At 34.7% G+C, this 20971-nt stretch overlaps 2 protein-coding genes across 53 annotated transcripts in view; one reads left to right on the top strand and one right to left on the bottom strand.

Moving 5' to 3' along the window:
* Nucleotides 1–20971, bottom strand: part of ydjc (YdjC chitooligosaccharide deacetylase homolog) — a 61791-nt gene that overhangs the window by 21067 nt on the left and 19753 nt on the right. For 28 of the 50 annotated variants that reach the window (XR_015490468.1, XR_015490467.1, XR_015490471.1 and 25 more), the window contains exon 1: nt 3328–3442. The exons of 3 other annotated variants lie outside the window; for them this stretch is intronic. The gene's annotated coding sequence lies outside the window, so the exon portion shown is untranslated. Of the gene's footprint in view, nt 1–2857; nt 3443–20971 lie in introns of those variants that run through there. 19 more of the 50 variants (XR_015490458.1, XR_015490475.1, XR_015490474.1 and 16 more) reach the window with 7 other exon arrangements.
* On the top strand, nt 12376–19619 carry sdf2l1 (stromal cell-derived factor 2-like 1). Of its 3 annotated transcripts, none has more exons than XR_015490132.1 (3): nt 12376–12646; nt 15237–16839; nt 17065–19619. XR_015490132.1 is itself a non-coding variant. In NM_001003730.1 (3 exon segments), coding segments are annotated over 3 exon segments (657 nt in total). In that variant the 5' UTR covers nt 12453–12465; the 3' UTR covers nt 18852–19619.

Below are 20971 nucleotides of genomic sequence, written 5' to 3'. Positions count from 1 at the left end.
TTGGAAATTGTGCATATAGGCCTAAAATAGCAACGTAGGCTATAGCCTACTGTTTAAATTAAAAACATTCTGAAGACAAATTTTCACAAGCTTCAGAAAACTTTTTCAACTTGTAAATCATAGTAAATGATTTTGGCCTAATGACTGAACCTGTGTTTTAAGTTGGTTAACATTGGTTTTGGATAAATCTTTTTTTCCTTCTGCACAATGTTCTCTTGCACACTTTATTTTTCTAAAAAAATCAGCTGTAAATGCTGTAAATTTAAATCTAAATAAAAAAATGCCATGGAAAGAGTCAATGTCATCCTCAATTAGAATTTATTAATTATTTCATGTCAACTCTGAAGGAATTTTAATTATAGCAGTAGAAAAAGCAAGAAAGGATCAGTGATGTATTTTTTTTTTTTTTTGCAGACTTTGTCTCAACTTTTCTGCCAAATTCAGCAGTATTTCTATGTGAAAGTTGGTATGTAAAGAGTCAGTGTCCTCCTAAATGAGAATTTATTAATTATTTCATGTCAACTCTGAAGGAATTTTAATTACAGCACTAGAAAAATCAGGAAATGATCAGTGATGTAATATTTTTACAGACTTTGTCTCATCTTTTCTGCCAAATTCAGCAGTATTTCTATGTGAAAGTTGGTATGTAATGAGTCAGTGTCCTCCTAAATGAGAATTTATTGAATATTTCATGTCAACTTTGAAGAATTTTTAATTATATGACTTGAAAAAGCAAGAAATGATCAGTGATGTAATGTACTACTCTATACTTTGTCCTTATTTTTCTGCCAAATTCAGCAGTATTTCTATGTGAAAGTTGGTATGTAAAGAGTCAGTGTCCTCCTAAATGAGAATTTATTGATTATTTCATGTCAACTCTGAAGGAATTTTAGTTATAGCAGTAGAAAAAGCAAGAAATGATCAGTGATGTAATTTTTTTGGCAGACTTTGTCTCCATTTTTCTGCCAAATTCAGCAGTATTTCTTTGTGAAAGTTGGTATGTAAAGAGTCAGTGTCCTCCTAAATGAGAATTTATTGACTATTTCATGTCAACTTTAAAGAATTTTTAATTATATGACTTGAAAAAGCAGGAAATGATCAGTGATGTAATGTACTACTCTATACTTTGTCCTTATTTTTCTGCCAAATTCAGCAGTATTTCTTTGTGAAAGTTGGTATGTAAAGAGTCAGTGTCCTCCTAAATGAGAATTTATTAATTATTTCATGTCAACTCTGAAGGAACTTTAATTACAGCACTAGAAAAATCAGGAAATGATCAGTGATGTAATATTTTTTTACAGACTTTGTCCTTATTTTTCTGCCAAATTCAGCAGTATTTCTATGTGAAAGTTGGTATGTAAAGAGTCAGTGTCTTCCTAAATGAGAATTTATTGATTATTTCATGTCAACTCTGAAAGAATTTTAGTTATAGCAGTAGAAAAAGCAAGAAAAGATCAGTGATGTAATTTTTTGGCAGACTTTGTCCTTATTTTTCTGCCAAATTCAGCAGTATTTCTATGTGAAAGTTGGCATGTAATGAGTCAGTGTTCTCCTAAATGAGAATTTATTGAATATTTTATGTCAACTTTGAAGAATTTTTAATTATATGACTTGAAAAAGCAAGAAATGATCAGTGATGTAATGTACTACTCTATACTTTGTCCTTATTTTTCTGCCAAATTCAGCAGTATTTCTATGTGAAAGTTGGTATGTAAAGAGTCAGTGTCTTCCTAAATGAGAATTTATTGACTATTTCATGTCAACTTTAAAGAATTTTTAATTATAGCAGTAGAAAAAGCAAGAAATGATCAGTGATGTAATGTACTTCGCCATACTTTATCTTTATTTTTCTGCCAAATTCAGCTGTAAATCATTAAGAATGTTGGCATGGGGAGAGTCAGGGGCATTCTGAATTAGAATTGATTAGACATTTTTTGTCTACTCTAACAGAATTTCAATAGTGCAGGTAAATAAAGCAGAAGATGATGTGATGTAATTTTTTTGCTTTGTCTCCATTTTTCTGCCAAATTCAGCAGTAATTCTATATGAAAGTTGGTGTGTAAAGAGTCAAGGCCATCCTGATTCAGAGTTCATTGAATATTTCATGTCAACTCAAAAGCAAGAAAAAAAATCAGTGATGTAATGTACTTCTCCACACTTTATTTTTCTGCCATATTCAGCTGTAAATGCCAATAAAATTTCCCATGGAAAGAATCAAGGTCATCCTGAATTAGAATTTATTGAAATGTCTTGTCAACTCTGAAGAAATTTTATTAGTGCATGTATAAAAAGCAGAAAATGATCAGTGATGTATTCTTGCAGACTTTGCCTTTATTTTTCTGCCATATTCAGCTGTAAATGCCAATCACCTTTGGCATGGAAATTGATTCAAGGTCATCCTGAAATAGAATTAATTGAATATTTCATGTCAACTATGGCAGAATTCTCAGCAATAGCAGTAAAAAACAGGTGTTTTTTGCAGACTTCATTTTGTTTTTGCCTTGTAAGTTGGCATAAATGTCATGTCAAGTCTAAAGAAATTATTAATATCAGTGAAAAAAGCATGAGTTCAATCAGTGTTAAATTATTCTGGCAGACTTTTGCAAAACTTCAAAAAACTCTGCAATAAATGTATTTCAATGTTTTATATTTTCATATTTATTTTAAAAGGTACATTTATGATTTAAATAATGCATGTTTTCTTTTTACTAGACACATTTGGCCAATAACCGCTGAAATATATGTCTTTGTGAGGTTTCTGACTGCTCTAGCTTCTGTACCGTAATTCCTCAAACAGAAGTGCATTAAAATACTGGAGGTGGCTAGCTTGACCGGTTGTTCTCATGTGGCGGCTTACTTGACTGCGGTCAATTGTCCAATACGACCTCAGGCAGTCTGGGAGAGTCTGTTAATGAAAGTCATTTCCAACAGGAAACGCATCAATATTATGAATCGTTACTATGAAACCCACGTCATTCAAACGATAATGATATCTGTTCAAATATAAAACGAAGCGATGATGCGTTGTCTCCGCCGCAGAAAGCTGATTAACGTTACCGGGGAAAACACCGGCTGGTGGAAAAAAATACAGACTAACCTTTTAATTCACTTCAGCGGTGTTAGCACGGACAGCTGCCACTGAATTTACGATGTACACTGACAATTAAAGACCTAACGTAACTTATACACGTATACTGATTAATGGATAGCGTTTAATGTAACCTTATGAATAACCAGGATTCTTAGAAACAAACCAGTGTCCTATCATTTATCATACGGGTTTGTTCTATACGCCTAGCTAGCAGTAGTGATGTAGAGGTAGCTTACCCATTTTATAACGCGGTTTTGGCCATTATAAGTGCCTCTTTAGTGCCATTAGTCCAGCGCTGAGGAGCGAATGACCGACTGAAGACATCAAAATGTAATTTCCTTTTCCGGAGTTGTAGCGCCCTCTACAAGGTGTGATTAAAACAACGCCACATGTACAGGGCATTTGATGCGGGGATGGATGGATCTTTGTTTAATCTTGTTTAAATGCCAAATTCTGGCCCTACCATCTAAGGAACGGAGAAATGAAGACATTTTTAGTCTTTTATTGTCTAGTTTTGGTGTAACCATATGAAATGTAGTCTCAGTTTGCTTTTTTAATCTGACAAGAGTCCTTGCTGTGTGTTCTTCTGCTGCTGCTGTTGCTGTAGCTCATCTGCTACAAGGTTAAATGTGTGGTTACCATAAGTAAGCAAGAACTATTTATATTGTTTATAAAATTACTAGTGCTGGGCAAAGATTAATCATGATTAATCGCATCCAAAATAAAAGTTTGTTTTGACATGATATATGTGTGTAGTATATATATATATATATATATATATATATATATATATATATATATATATATATATATATATATATATATATATGTATATATATATATATATATATATATATATATATATATGTATATATATATATGTATATATATATATATATATATATATATATATATATATATATGTATATATATATATATATATGTATATATATGTATATATATATATATGTATATATATATATATATATATATATATATATATATATATATATATATATATGTATATATATATATATGTATATATGTGTATATATATATATATATATATATATATATATATGTATATATATATATATATATATATATATATATATGTATATATATATATATATGTATATATATATATATATATGTATATATATATATGTATATATATATATATATATATATATATATATATATATATACCACACAGTGGTGCAGTAGGTAGTGCTTTGCCTCACAGCAAGAAGGTCGCTGGTTTGAGCCTCGGCTGGGTCAGTTGGCGTTTCTGTGTGGAGTTTGCATGTTCTCCCCGTGTTTGCGTGGGTTTCCTCCGGGTACCCTAGTTTCCCCCTGAGTTCAAAGACATGCGGTACAGGTGAATTGGGTAAGCTAAATTGTCCATAGTGTATGAGTGTGAAAGACTGTGTATGGATTGTTTTCCAGTGATGGGTTGCAGCTGGAAGGGCATCTGCTGCGTAAAACGTGTTGAATAAGTTGGTGGTTCATTCTGCTGTGGCGACCCCGGATTAATAAAGGGACTAAGCCGAAAAGAAAATGAATGAATGAATTAATATGATACACACACATACATATATAATTATACAAAACAGTTTTGTTACAGAGATATTTAAATTTTATTGTATCTGCATCACATACAACACAGTCTCATGGTAATTCGTAACTTTTGATTTAGTTGCTAATTCACATGAACTTGTTCAATCTCATTCATACAATTTAGTACGATTTGCTTATCCCACAATAACGGTTGGGTTTAAGGGTGGGGATTGGTGCCACGCCTCCTTTTTAAAAAGGTTAATTTTCGTACAACTGAACTTGTACGAATTTGTACAAATTAGCCACTAAACTAACAAAAAAAAAAAAATAGATACACTTTCTCGTGAGATCAGGCTGCAACAAACATAGATTTATTATCTAAATATAAATAGACATTTTCTCAAATATGCATGTGTGTATTTATATATACAAAGTAAAACATACACAGCACACATACATATTTTAAGTCAAAACAAACTCTGGATGCAATTAATTGCGATACATTTTTGCCCAGTACTAAAAAAAATTACCCATGACCAGTGGGAAAAAGTAACATTAAATGTTAAAATCTAAAGTTGCTTAAAAAGAAACTGTGTTACTTAGAACAGTGTCACAAACAGTAGCCTATGCTATGTTCATGTATCCATGCTCATGTATCCGCAGCTGTATCCCTTTTACCATTTAGTTGTGTTGTGTGTTCAGAGATGCTCTTTTGCTGACCTTAGTTGTATCAAGTGGTTGAGTGACTGTTGCCTATCTATCCTCTGACTAGAGGCATTAACAACGCAATCTGCCCGAAATTAATCACCTTAGTGGATAATTCGTACACTGTAGAAAATACTAATTACGTTACATTTTTAAGCTGAATCAAATTACACTCATAAGTCATTTTAACTTAAATTACATTACACTGACTTCAAATGGCTTGTATGAGTTTTTTTTTTAATTGTTAAAACATTATAGACTTATTTGAAATAGTTATAATTAACCTAAAACATCTGTTGTCGTGGTGTTTATAAATTTTGGTATTACCCTTTAGTATCAATTGGTCAAACCCAGGTAATTTAAGGCGGGGTTAGGAGCATGTCATGTTTTGAAAGGTCATATATTTAGTATGACTGACATCATATGCATTTGAATGAATTAGCCACTTTTTCGTCAATATGTTAAGTACAGGGCATCCAGAAAATATTCATAGCACTTAACTTTTTCCACATTTTTTTATGTTACAGGCTTGTTCCAAAATGGATTAAATTCAATTATTTCCTCAAAATTCTACACACAATAGCCCATAATGACAATGTGAAAAAAGATTTTTTTAAATTGTTAAAAATTTATTAAAAATAAAAAAAAACTGAAAAATTACATGCGCATAAGTATTCACAGCCTTTGCTCAATACTTTGTTGATGCACCTTTGGCAGAAATTACAGCCTCAAGTCATTTTGAATATGATGCCACAAGCTTGGCACACCTGTCTTTTGGATTTTTTCCCCATTCCTCTTTGCAGTACCTCTCAAGCTCTATCAGGTTGGATGGGAAGTGATGGTGTACAGCCATTTTCAGATCTCTCCATAGATGTTTAATATGATTTAGGTATGGGCTCTGGCTGGGCCACTCATGGACATTCACAGAGTTGTTGTGAAGCCACTCCATTGATACTGCTGGAGGATGAACCTTCACCCCAGTCTAAGGTCATGAGCACTCTTAAGCAGGTTTTCCTTCAGGATGTCTCTGTACATTGCTGCATTCATCTTTCCCTCTATCCTGACTAGTCTTCCAGTTCCTGCTGCTGAAAAACATCTTCACAGCATGATGCTGCCACCACAATTCTTCACTGTAGGGATGGTATTAGCCTGGTGATGAGCGGTGCCTGGTTTTCTCCAAACGTAACGCCTGTCATTCACTCTAAAGAGCTCAATTTTAGCTTTATCAGACTAGAGAATTTAGTTTCTTATGGTCTGAGAGTCATTTAGATGCTTTTTGGCAAATTCCAGGTAGGGAGTGGCTTTCGTCTGGCCACTCTACCATACAGACCTGATTGACAGACCCTGCACAGATGGTTGTCCTTCTGTAAGGTTCTCCTCTCTCCACAGAAGAACGCTGGAGCTCAGGCAGAGTGACCATCCCCCAATCACTTAGCTTAGATGGCCGGCCAGGTCTAGGAAGAGTTCTGGTGGTCCCAAACATCTTCCACTTACATTAGAACTTTCAGAGCAGCAGAAGTTTTTCTATAACCTTCCCCAGCCTTGTGCCTCGAGACAATTCTGTCCCAGTAGTCTAGAGACAATTTCTTTGTCTTCATGCTTGGTTTGTGCTTTGACATGCACTGTCCACCCTGGGACCTTATACAGACAGGTGTATGCCTTTTCAAATAATGTTCAATCAACTGAATTGACCACAGGTGAACTCTAATTATTAAGCTGCTGAAACATCTCTAGGATGATCAGTGGAAAATAATGTACCTGAGGTCAATTTAGAGCTTCAAGGCAAAGGCTGTGAATACTTACGTACACGTGATTTTTCAGGGTTTTTTTTTTTAACAAATTTGCAACAATTTTAAAAATATCCTTTTTCCACATCGTCATTATGGGGTATTGTGTGTGGAATTTTGAGGATATAAATGAATTTAATCCATTTTTTAATAAGGCTGTAACATAAAAAATGTGAAAAAAAGTAAAGCGCTATGAATACTTTCTGGATGCACTGTATTTGTTGTCCTATATAAACATAAAATATCCCAATACATCAGATGCTGCAATCTGGCAACCAAAAAATATATATATATTACATAAATCATATTTATTATATATGCTGATGCTCAATGACAACACTCCTAAATTTAATAAGTTGCTGACATGAGATTGGGCGATTAATATTAATGGGCATTTAAATAGGTTTACCTAACTGCTTACCCACACTTATAAAATGAACAGTACATTTGATTTGTTGCCCAATGAAGGGCATTTCTGAATAAAAACAAGTTGCCATTTTGAAGTGTCATTCCAAACCAAGTACTCAAAACTGGCAACTTCGAAGGGCCCTTTGGAATTAAAGATTTCTTAGGATACAACTGATGGACAATACGGACCCCCATGATTCTTTGTGCAGGGGAAGTTGTTTGGTGTTGCACACAGCGTTTTCAATAAGAAAGGACTCATCCCTATGTCGTATTCCCTTTGAAAGTGTTAGGGCAGAGGGACGAGTCCTTCTGAATGGAATTATTTAACATTAGAAATATCTTTCAGATGTCAGATCAGGGAAACAAATGTAAAACTTTACATAAATGTTTTAATATTTTACATTCCCCACTGCTTCATACTAATAAACATCTATTTAGTGGATGAAAGCCTTGTCTCAAACATTTAAATAAGTTTTAATTATGAATCATTTTACCAAACTATTATGATCTCAATCATTGTCGCTGAGGAGGATATAGCCTTACTCACCAGAGCCAGGAGTTTGCTGTTATGAATGTAAACTGAAGGATATCCTTGTACACAGTCTTAAGGAAGCAGGTGTGACTTTGCTCACGTGTCTGTGGAGGCTTTTGGATGTTTTCCCAAGGCTCGTAACCTCAGTTAGAAATATGGAAAACATCACAATAACACACAGAGAGAGGATCATGTTTACGACCTTTGCTTGTGCAGGTGCTTTCTGATTCAGCCACCTGACATAACAATAACACACATTGCATCGTGTGTAGATTACAGTTGAAGTCAGAACTATTCGCCCCCCTGAATTATTAGCGCCGCTGTTTATTTTTTCCCCAATTTCTGTTTAACGGAGGGAAGATTGTTTCAAAACATTTCTAAGCATAATAGTTTTAAAAACTTATTTCTATTAACTGATTTATTTTCTCTTTGTCATGATGACAGTAAATAATATTTTACTTGTTATTTTTTAAGACACTTCTATACAGCTTAAAGAGACATTTAAAGGCTTCACTAGGTGACTAGGTAGGTTAGGGTAATTAGGCAAGTTATTGTATAACGATGGTTTGTTCTGAAGATTATCGAAAAAAATTAGCTTAAAGGGGCTAATAATTTTGTCCCAAAAATGTGTTTTAAAAAATTAAAAACTGCTTTTATTATAGCCAAATTAAAACAAATAAAAATTTCTCCAGAAGAAAAAATATAATCAGACATACTGTGAAAACTCCTTGCTCTGTTAAAAATCATTTGGGAAATATTTAAAAGGGGAAAAAAAATCAAAAGGGGGCTAATAATTCTGACTTTATCTGTATGTATGAGAATAACACTGTAGTCTAAAACAGCTAGTTGATTTTTACCTGACATTTAGTTGAAAGTTCAAATGTCCCACTTATAAAAAAACGGTGTCCTAGCTGCTTCTTTTAAAATTATTATTAATTTCTTATATTTACCAGAAAAATGCTATATGCAATATGCAATAGCAATATGTTCTTATAATAATGAAATTATAGTTGAAAATATTTGGCTATGGTTGATTAGGATAGATGATAAGAGTTTTTGAGATGAGATATTCTAAGATCCTGTACTAGTTGTTTTATTAATATTAAAACATGCTTAAAATAAAAACAAAAAAACAAATGAACGTCCTGATGAATCCTTCATGAGAAATATCCCATAAGTGCAATTATATTGCTGGCAGCTAGCCCTCTCTGCAACTCTCACATGGCTGCCCACTAAAGCTAAGCAGTGTTACGCCTGGTCAGTACCTGGATGGGAGACCACATGGGAAATCTAAGTTGCTGTCAGAAGTGGTGTTAGTGACCCCAGCGGAGGGCACTCATCCTGTGGTCTGTGTGGTTCCAAAAACCCCAGTATAGTGAAGGGGACTCTATACTGCTCGGTGAGCACCGTCTTTCGGATGAGACGTTAAACTGAGGTCCTGATTCTCTGTGGTCATTAAAAATCCCAGGATGTCCTTTGAAAAGAGTAGGGGTTTAACCCCGGCATCCTGGCCCAATTTGCCCACTGGCTTCTGTCCATCATGGCCTCCTAACCATTCCCAAACCGTAATCGGCTTCATCACTCTGTCTCCTCTCCACCAGTATGGCTGCTGTCGTGTCATCCAGGTGGATGCTTCACACTGGTGGTGGATGAGTAGATTGCCCCCAAATGTGTAAAGCGCTTTGAGTGTCCAAAAAATATATAAATGTATATATAAATACACTATATAATACATATACTATATAAATGTAAATAATTTTAAATATTTTTATTATTATATGTTATAGGCGACGCAGTGGCACAGTAGGTAGTGCTGTTGCCCCACAACAAGAAGGTCGCTGGTTCGAGCCCTGGCTGGGTCAGTTGGCATTTCTGTGTGGAGTTTGCATGCTCTCCCCGTGTTGGCGTAGGTTCCTTCTGGGTTTCTTCTGGGTGCTCCTGTTTCCCCCAAAGACATGGGATATAGGTGAATTGGGTAAGCTAAATTGTCCGTTGTGTGTGTGTGTGTGTGTGTGTGTGTGTGTGTGTGTGTGTGTGTGTGTGTGTGAATGGGAGCGTATGGGTGTTTCCCAGTGATGGGTTGCAGGCGAAAGGGCATCCACTGTGTAAAACATGTGCTGGATACGTTGGCGGTTTACTCCTGATTAATAAAGGGACTAAGCCGAAAAGAAAATGAATGAATGAAATTCTTATGAGGAAGGCATACTACAGTCATCTAAGCTGACTAACTATATTTTATTAAACCAGTTATTTAAAAAATAGATTTATTTTTATATTTAATATTTTTATTGTTCCAAATTTCCTTTTTTTTATTTGTTTTATTTTTTTATTCAAGAATGAAAATATACAACCACAATCAGGAGATCAACATAAGAGTGATACAAAAGAGGAAAAATACAAACTACATTAGCTGCAGACTAACGAAACAAAGGAAGGGGTGAGTAAATTACAATTGTATAAAAGTGTATGAAAATAAATAAATAAAGAGCATTACAGGAAAGCTATCTAAATCAAACCAAAGTCAATAGACAACAGTTCTTCATATAGAACCAAGAATCTGACACATTTTTTGTTGTTACACATACGGAAAGATTTGAGCAGTGAGTCAACTTCAATTAGAAAATGTCGAAAGGTAGAGACTGAAGCCAGGCATTTTTGCTCATGTATTAAAAAAATACCAAACAAGATAAAAAAAATTTGAAAATTAAAAGATTGTGCAAAGGTAGGAGAAGTGTTTAAATAATGATAAAGGTCAAACCTAAATTTCTGAACAAATTCACACATACAAAATAAATGTATTACAGTTTTATCATCCTTTCCACAAAATCTACAACTACTCGAAATATCAACATATTTGGAAACAAATGAGTTAGCCGGATATATTTTATGCAATATTTTAAAGTGGATTTCTTTAGTTTTATTAGGAAGGAAGTATTTATTAGGCAACAACCAAGTTTTTTTTCTCCAATCTATATTATTAATTAATGCAGCCAAATGAAATTTGCCTCGCGGAAAAATACGATTTCTTTGCTGAAGAATTAGATGAATATGCTTATTATTATATTTCTTATCATGAATGTCAATGCCGTCCAGCACTAATGCTGATTCCTTCATATTTTTGTTGTATTGTATTGTATATGACTTTTGACCAGATGCATTAAATCTGTGGGGATAGCCTCTACGAACAGTATTATATTCACTAAAGGAAATAGGAAAGTCATGAAGTCATAAAGCGCTCATAAGACAGTAAGTTACCAAAATCATCAAATAAAGAAAATAAATAAATTAATCCTCCATCAAACCAATTAGGATACAAAAAGGGATTTATTTCTAACAGTTAAATCTATATTATTCCACAAGATAGTTTTGTGAGGTGAGAAGTTGTGAAGGTAACACAACTTCCATGCAGGAAGAGCCTATACTGATGAAAACTGGCTAACTTAACTGGAAGTTTACTATGCAAGAAATTACATTTTAAAATAAAGGAGAGACCACCGATTTTATTAAACATAAAACTCGGAATGAAAAATTTGGGTTTAATAAACATCTTCTTAGACAATTTATTCTAAATGCATTGACAGATCTATAAAAAATGTCTATGGCTTCAAGTCCCCCTCACTTCTACATTGTGATATCACATCTTTTTTTTTAATTTGTGGGGGCTATTTTTCCATAAAGGGTTAAAGAGAAGTTTATTAATGCTTTTAATAGTACCATCATTTGTACACAAGGAAAGTGAAGGGTAGACAAAGCGAGAAAGACCTTCCGCTTTTGAGAGAAGAACCCTACCATATGGAGATATATCTCTTTGTAACCAAAGATTAAAAATATTTTGTGATGTCTTTAATCTACTAGTAAAATTAAGATGCTGCTTGGCTATTAAATGTTGTGATATGTAAATGCCTAGATACTTTACTGAGTCTTTAACTGGAATACCTTCAATTATTTTGTTATCATATAGATGCAAAGACATTATTTCACATTTGGAAAAGTTAAGTTTTAGCCCAGATGCACATGAAAATAGTTTAACTATCTGAGTGGCTCTAAATATCATATATATATATATATATATATATATATATATATATATATATATATATATATATATATATATATATATATATATATATATATATATATATATATATATATATATTATTATATATATATATTTTTTTTCTGTAAATATCATATGTTTTCATCCCATCAACTACAACGTGACGTCACACCACCCGTCGACCAATCACTTGCCTCCGTGTATGTTCTCAGATCGCTTCCTTGTTTTCGGACTTGTCATGCTGCGATTGGCTAGAAAGCGTGTCAGCGTTTGAATGGGACTCTCCGTATCCATTTTTCTGTGATGTACATAGACGCCGGCTGCAATGATGGGGCCGTTAAGAGTCATGTCCGTGTTTTTGGATTTAATTTTAGTGTGTTTGGTGTTTTCTCCGTGCGGCGCTCGTGATGTGGACTCCAGCTACGTGACGTGCGGGTCTCTGGTCAAACTGATGAACACTCGGCACAGCGTCAGACTGCACTCGCATGATGTCAAATACGGCTCAGGTACAAATGTTACCGGTGTAAACTTAACCTGTGTGGTCCATGTAGCCTTTAGAGGTCTGCTAGTCTACTGTGTAATCCTCACTTCAAGTTTTCTATTCACTTGAATTGATTACAGTGCTGCTCAGTGCCATAACAGCTGGTGCATGGATGGATTAGCCAGGAAGCTAATGATCAGTTTTGCTAATGATAATCATTTTTGACATTATTGTTTAGTAGAGTTGTGTATCTGTCTTGTATCGACCCATTTCACCTTTATTTTGTTTACGATATATTGTGTTACATTTATTATAAACGATTTATGTAATCATGACAACAGGTGCACTACAAAATACTAAAATGTACAATGGTTGTAACGTTAACCATTTTGTCCATGAATGGATTAGCCAGGAAGCTAATGATAATTATTCATTCATTCATTCTCTTTTCGGCTTAGTCCCTTTATTAACCGGGTCGCCACAGCGGAATGAACCACCAACTTATCCAGCACATGTTTTACACAGCAGATGCCCTACCAGCTGCAACCCAGTACTGGGAAACATCCATACACACTCATTCACACACACACACACACACACACTTCTGACAATTTAGCCCACCCAGCATCCGGAGAAAACCCACGCGAAGACGGGGAGAACATACAAACTCCATACAGAAACGCCAACTGACCCAGCATATGTTACACACAGAGGATGCCCTTCCAGCTGCAACCCAGTACTGGGAAACATCTATATACTCTCATTCACACAATTCAATTCACCTATAACGCATGTCTTTGGACTTGTGGGGGAAAGTGGTGCACCCAGAGGAAACCCAAGGCAATGCGGGGAAAACATGCAAACTTCACACTGAAATGCCAACCCAGCCAGGGCTCAACCAGCGACTTTCTTGCTGTGAGGCGACAGTGCTAACCACTGAGCCACCATGTCGCCCCGATAGTTGTTATGCTATTTATGATGTATCTATCAGCTACTATGGGGCTGATATCTGTTGAATGAACTGTAATCTGTAAGAGTAAACAATAATTGAAACTATAGATTTAAAATAATATTTTTCTTTAGGTGTAAAGTATTTGTACAGTGCATCCAGAAAATATTCATAGCGCTTCACTTTTTCCACATTTTTTTATGTTACAGGCTTATTCCAAAATGGATTAAATTCAATTATTTCCTCAAAATTCTACACACAATACCCCATAATTACAATGTGGAAAAAGATTTTTTTAAATTGTTGCAAATTTATTAAAAATAAAAAAGCTGAAAAATGACATGCACAAGTATTCACAGCCTTTGCTCAATACTTTGTTGATGCACCTTTGGCAGCAATTACAGCCTCAAGTCTTTCAGAATATGATGCCACAAGCTTGGCACACCTGTCTTTGGGAATTTTTGCCCATTCCACTTTGCAGTACCTTTCAAGCTCTATCAGGTTGGATGGGAAGTGACGGTGTACAGCCATTTTCAGATCTCTCCAGAGATGTTCAATAGGATTTAGGTCTGGACTCTATGTATGTTGGCAATAATTTTGAGTGTCTTTGCAATAATTACCTAAATAAAATAGATTATTAATAAAGAACAAATGCACATTTCACTCAGTGGACGCAGATATTTTAGCAGTTATTTGGGTAAAATATTTGTCTAGTTATCTACAGTATATGTCCTTACAAAAATTATCTAAAATATTAGTTTAATAATAAAAAAACAAATGTATATTTCACTCAGTGGATGCAGATATTTTAGCAATAATATATCTGTATAATCGAATCCTGATTTGATGCTGTTAACATTATTTATAACAACATTATTATAGCAACAATTACTGATTGCAGATGTTTCTAAATGCAGATTCTAGTGTACGTCTAATAATTTATTAACTATAGTTTTATCATTGTATTTTAATATCATACTAAAAGTACTACAGACTATGTTAATTATTGTTTAATAGTCGATTATTCTATATATACTATGGTAATAAAGTAAATACCACAATAAAATGGAGATGTTTACAGTTTAAGTCAAAATTTTTGACCCTCCTCTGAATTTCCTTTCTTCTTCAAATATTTCCCAAATGATGTTTAACAAAGCAAGGAATTTTTCACAATATTTCCTATAATATTTTTTATTCTGGAGAAAGTCTTATTTGTTTTATTTTGGCTACAATAAAAGCAGTTTTTAGTCTTTTAAAAACATTTTAAGGTCAATATTGTTAGCCTTCTCGAGCAATATTTTCTGTTGTCTACAGAACAAACCATACCATAACCATTGTTATACAAGGACTTGCCTAATTACCCTAACTTGTCTAGTTAACCTAATTAACCTAGTTAAGCCTTTAAATGTAACTTTAAGCTGAATTCTAGTATCTTGAAAAATATCTAGTAAAATATTCTGTACTGTCATCATGGCAAAGGTGAAAGAAATCAGTTAGTAAAAATTAGTTATTGAAACTTGTTTAGAAATGTGTTAAAAAAATTATTTCCATTAAACTGAAATTGAGGCCAAAACAAAAAAGAGGGGGGCTAATAATTCAGGAGGGCTAATAATTCTGTCTTCAACTGTATATGTTCAAATTTCACAAGCATTGTTTACACCTGCAGGAAGCGGGCAGCAGTCAGTAACGGGTGTGGATTCAGCTGATGATGCCAACAGCTACTGGCGTATTCGTGGAAAGCCAGGCAGCGTTTGCCAGCGCGGGGCACCCATTCGATGTGGACAGGCCATCCGAATCACACACATGACCACTGGACGCAACCTGCATTCCCATCACTTCAGCTCGCCGCTGTCAAACCACCAGGTAAAGCACAATACTCTCCTGTCTTAAAACTGCCGTGAAATAGAAGCTGTGATCGTATTTTGCTCTCTATTGTGGCGTCTCTATTGTGAAGAAAACAGGTTCTTGAGTCTTAAAAAATGGACTGGGTATCTATTTTCATCAACCCAGTCGCAAGTAAACAACATTAAATCTCATTGTAAATAAAGTCAGAAATTTTTAAGCTTTCCACTTCTATATTCCAGAGTTGAAAGAGAGGAGATGTCATTGACTGAACAGGGGAAATTATGTTCATTTTATATTGTAAATGTTTGTACATATAAATAATAATTGTGCGCAAAGGTAAATCATTTACACTATGCAATGCAGTGTTCCATTAAAAAAATATCCTTACATATACCACAGAGCTAAATGTATTCGTCAGTTCACCTTTTCTGTTCTGTACACCTATTATGGCAAGCAGTTTTATCATTTAATCTATAAAATTTACTAGCATCAATTTCATAGTACTAGTACTTATTTTTCAGCTACTAATTTATTTAACATTAAGTACTAGTATTTATTCTTTAATATAATAATAACACTTTTACACCTTTAGATAGATTGTTTTGCTCTGAAAAATTTAAATTGTATTATTTTTGTTCTTGGTTCGGTTCACTTTTACACGTCAAAGTTTCTAAATTGACCAAAATCGCTCAAACAAGTCATGTGCGAGTAAACTCTCCTCGCATTGAGTTTCAGGGTTTATTTCTCAGAATCCTACTATTCCGCTCAGCTGTCATACGTCGTTATTTTAATTTATGATAATGAGAAATACGACATTAGACACAGACTTAGTCACCAAATATAAATCAGAGAGGTCAGACTTTCTCATACAGCCTCATTTCAGTTGTCAAGTTTTGTAAAAAATCAATCTATTGAATTAATCTATTTAAAAAACACATTGGCCAGAATTCTGCATTATAGGCTTAAATTATAGAGAGAAATAACAGATAAAGCGAGATGGCAGTCAGATCATGAAGCAGATCAGTGATGATCTTTCTTCTGAGGTGTCAGTGCAGAAATGAAGAAAACAATAGGCCTGATACAAAAATTTACAAGATTAAAATATGAAAAAATTATCTGATGGTAATTTCTGTCAATTTCCCTAATAGATAAACAGCATTTGGTAATATTTCGCCATGCTTTCACTTTCATATTCGACATGAAATACACATTTACCAGTATAAAGGACATCCCGCCCTACTTGTAATTCTCTCTACATATAGCTGTAAATATGGCTATTACACAACCATAATATACTGTGATATGGCCTGGTTCGTTTTATCGTTTTGCTTCCTCACTACAATCGATCCGCACCAGAGTTTGTTTCAATTGAGCTGTTACAAAAATTGCATTCTGCATCAATTCCGAGATTTTAATAATGCATTGTTGTTCTCTTATAGTGGTGTCCAAAGTGGGGGTCGTGGGGTAATGAGCGGTGGTGTTTTACCTTCTATGCACTGGTTGCCTGTGCAATTTTCAGTTCTTTTAAAAGGGTCATGACCCCCCCCCCCCCTTTGGTTCAGGTCTACCTCAGAATTTTTTTTTAAAAAATGCATCGTAATGGCCGTGGAGCTCCACGAGCAAAGAGCAGCAGTGGGCGTGGCCAGCAGGGGAGAAGGAGGGGAGCGAACAACTTCTGTCAGTTAGCTCACAAAATAAGACACAAACCATGAGGAGACGCATGAGTTTATAGTTTACTAAGTTAAAATGCAAAGAAATAAACAGTGATATATTACCCTGCTACATTTGTTTTTCGTAATTTCATATACAGATAACCACAATTTATATCATTATAAAGGTAATTGTGTTTAAATAAACAGTATTAATAAGGACTTTTCCCTCAATCCCGGGTCTGAATGCAGACTCAGTGCTGCAGATCTCTTGCCCTGTCTATTTTAACCATTAGCCCTGTTGGTAATCTAGAGGATTTAGGCAAACATAGCAGCACGGCGATGTGTCTAAATGTGAACGAACACCTGCTAAAAGACAACGTCCACCATTCTCCAATTCGCATACTGTTCTCCCGATAAAAATGCTTGCTGCACACAAACAGCTTTGCTGTATCGGCCCTGACAGCATCGCGGGGAAAATGATTTCGCCGATTTTGATCCCATCCCAAAAATCCTTTTAAACCAGGAATCTGAAATTAGGTGACAAAAGCTCAAAGTTATCCAGTTTTTCCCACAATTAAAGTTAACAGGTGCTAACATTGTCTTAACTGATGCTCAACACAAATCTGTTAACATCTCAAAAAAAGTACTCGAGGGTTTCGTGAACCTTTAAATCACACAACGGTTTAGCCTTTCCGTATCTGTCAAATTCATTGACTGAACATAGGCGTGGGCTGGTAAAAGATTGTGACTGTATGATAACTTTGGATGTAAATATTATGGTTTCACGGTATCACAGTATTGTGATTACTGCTCTAAAATAAATTATTTTTAAATGTCTGGGTAAAAACAAAAACTTTTCCCCCTTTTGTGCTCAATATATTTTAATTTGAGAAACATTTAAAATATTTTGGAGCAGTAAATGTATCAGGCTAAATAATTTAAATGAATCATTGACTTCTGCCGTCTTCATTTGTTTTAAAAACACAGATTTTTTAAATATAAAACGGCATCTTTGTAGATCTTTTCTGCTGGAGATACTGTTGTCCTAAAAAACCAAACAATACAAAAAAAGGAAATAAAAAATCTTACTCAAACCTTAGGGACAGTATATTAGAGAATTTTTACGGTCCTAAAACCTTGCCTTTTCCAAACCGCGGTATACCTTGAACACGGTTATCGTCCCATGCCTAACTGATCATCAACCCATCTGTCTCTTCAGTCGTCAAACCAGAGAGTATTATGCAGGGGTGAATGGATTGTGGTACGCTCCACCCCTCTGTATTAGATCTGTTTTTAAATCTCAGTTGAAAGCCTACCTTTTTGATTGGCTGATTTATCATTAAGAATGGTTTGATTTTAGTAAGTATTTTATATTGTTTTTTCTGTGATTTGTATTGTGCACCACATTAATGAACACTTGGTTGTGTTTAATAGTGCTGTACAAATAAAATGGACACACTAGAGCAGCGTTCAGAATCATTCTTCACAAGCTCCTTTGTTTGCAGGAAGTGAGTGCGTTTGGGGAAAATGGAGAAGGAGACGATTTGGATGTGTGGAACGTCCAGTGCAGTGCAACATACTGGGACCGTGAGGACGCAGTGCGATTTAAACACACCGGCACCGAGGTTTTCCTCAGCGTTACCGGTGAGCAGTACGGTCATCCAATCAGAGGCCAGCGTGAGGTCCATGGAATGCCTTCGCCCAATCAGCATAACTACTGGAAGGTGATGGAGGGGGTTTTTATTCAGCCCAGCAGTGACCCTATTCACCACGATGAGCTCTGATGATGCTGATACATCATTATTATGAGCGACTGAGAACTGCGCTAAACTTCTCTATATACATTTATCGGTCCAATTCTTATAGATGTGTTGCAGATTTATCACATTTGCTTTGAAGACGTCACACGCAATATGTACATCACAGACAAATAGATGAATTGGTTTGTTTTACTGGATTTCTTTTGAATGGAATTTTGTTATTTGTACATAAGGGAGTAAAAGGGCAAGGTTTCGGGCCACAAAATCTACTTATTTATTTTAGAATTAAATATTGAACTGGAACAAATTACATTATTGACTTGCAAAATCATTTTGAGCCACTGTGAAATCCTGAAATATTTCTGGATTCACTGTGGGGAAAATGTAAAATGGCCTTTTCTGTTTTTGGTAACACTTCACAGTAAGGTTCAGTTGGTTAATGCATTAATTTAATACATTTATTACATGATGTACTCATTTTAAACTGATATGAATGATATTGCTAAATCCGATACATTGCATTTATGTTCAAAACAAATACATTATTTGATTGTAATAATAAGTAAACATTAGAATGAACATGCGTTGATGAATGAACGCCTTAGTAGTTTTCATTTCATGTGCTTAACTAATGTCAACAAATGAAACCTTATTGTAAAGGGTTACAACGTTTTTATTTCCTAATATGACTGTTTTTCTGTAGACTGTAATTTTCAATCCCTTTCATACTGTATGTGACCTGATATGTACATAAATTGATAAAAGCGTGAATAAATTTTTTTGAAATATTTACATTTGATGTTGTCATTTGGGTTTAAACGATGAAATACACTTCTGACTTATTTTAATCATAAAGTACCATGTATTATTTCAGTTCATCCCCTTTTTCTGGTAAATGCACAGAGCATCCAAATGGGGGCAGCATTTAACTACAGTTCTGACACATGTAGATTGAAAAAGAATGAGGTAGAATGTGTGTCTAGTACAACTAACCGCTACATGCACCAAGCACCAGATAAAACGCTTATGAAAAATGCTGGTCGAAATAAGTTATTGGTAAAACGGACAGCTCTTAATTACAATTTGTTGGTGGATTCAATCTGTTTACGCCTTTTTACTTCAGTCAGTTGTTCGTACAAATTCAGCATACATTCCCGCCAAAATGTCGTCGCGTTTTCAATGAAATTGTCACTGAAAATCAAACAAAATAACATTTTTGAAAGACCCTATCATCCTTAAGGAGGTAATGATGATAATTCAATAGTTTTTGAAGGAATGTTTTTGGTGTAAATAGGGTGAATATAAGATGCGCCCCAGTAAGTTGTTCCAAATGGTTTAGTCCATAATGTTAACCGTGTACAAAAAAGAGCCGCAAGTTTACAAACTTATTAGCCAACACAAAATCTCAACCGGTGACTAGTTTTTTTTTAATTACAATACTTAAAGTGTATCTATTAGCCTATATGTATACGTTTATAGCTAATAGTTGTAGGTTTCACATATTTTACCTGCATCATGTAGTGGGTATAGGCCTATATACACGTTTTACCAGAACGTGTAGCTGCTTGTAGGTGTTTTGATTTGTTTTGGTTGTACTTTTATTATCTGTTAAAATTTTACATTTCATTTTAGGGTTATTTTACGTACAATTTTGTGCTATTTAAATGCAGAATTACAAAATATATTATAGCCTGTATTTGTGTGTATGACACGCCCTCGTGATGATGTCACAACCATACTGTTTTTGGTCGTCCTGGTTTGGTTTCAGATTATATTTTACTGCTCGTTTTGTCAATCGAACAATATGATGAATTAAGCTGATTAGTAGTGTTCAGCAGATGGTTACGATTGTAGACAGCACACACACAATCACACATACGTTGGGCCGACGTCGGCCGAAGCTCAAAAACGTCGACCCCTTTAATTCTAATAAATGGTCGGCCAAACATACGCATGATAATTCGGTCGTGTGTTCTTGTCCCAGCTCATCCAACGTCGGCTCTGCGTCGGTTGAGGTCCAGAAGCCGATAAAGCACTTCATAAGCACGTTGTCTCGTGCCATCCGGCAACTTGGTTTACAAGTAAGTTTTCGCGTGCATATTAAATTAACCAAACGCAACATACATCATGTCTTTGCGTCGGTC

This window comes from Danio rerio, chromosome 5 (assembly GCF_052040795.2).
Source record: "Danio rerio strain M-AB ecotype USA chromosome 5, GRCz13ab, whole genome shotgun sequence".
NCBI classification, from domain to species: Eukaryota; Metazoa; Chordata; class Actinopteri; order Cypriniformes; family Danionidae; genus Danio; species Danio rerio.
This window is presented reverse-complemented; position numbering and strand designations above follow the sequence as displayed.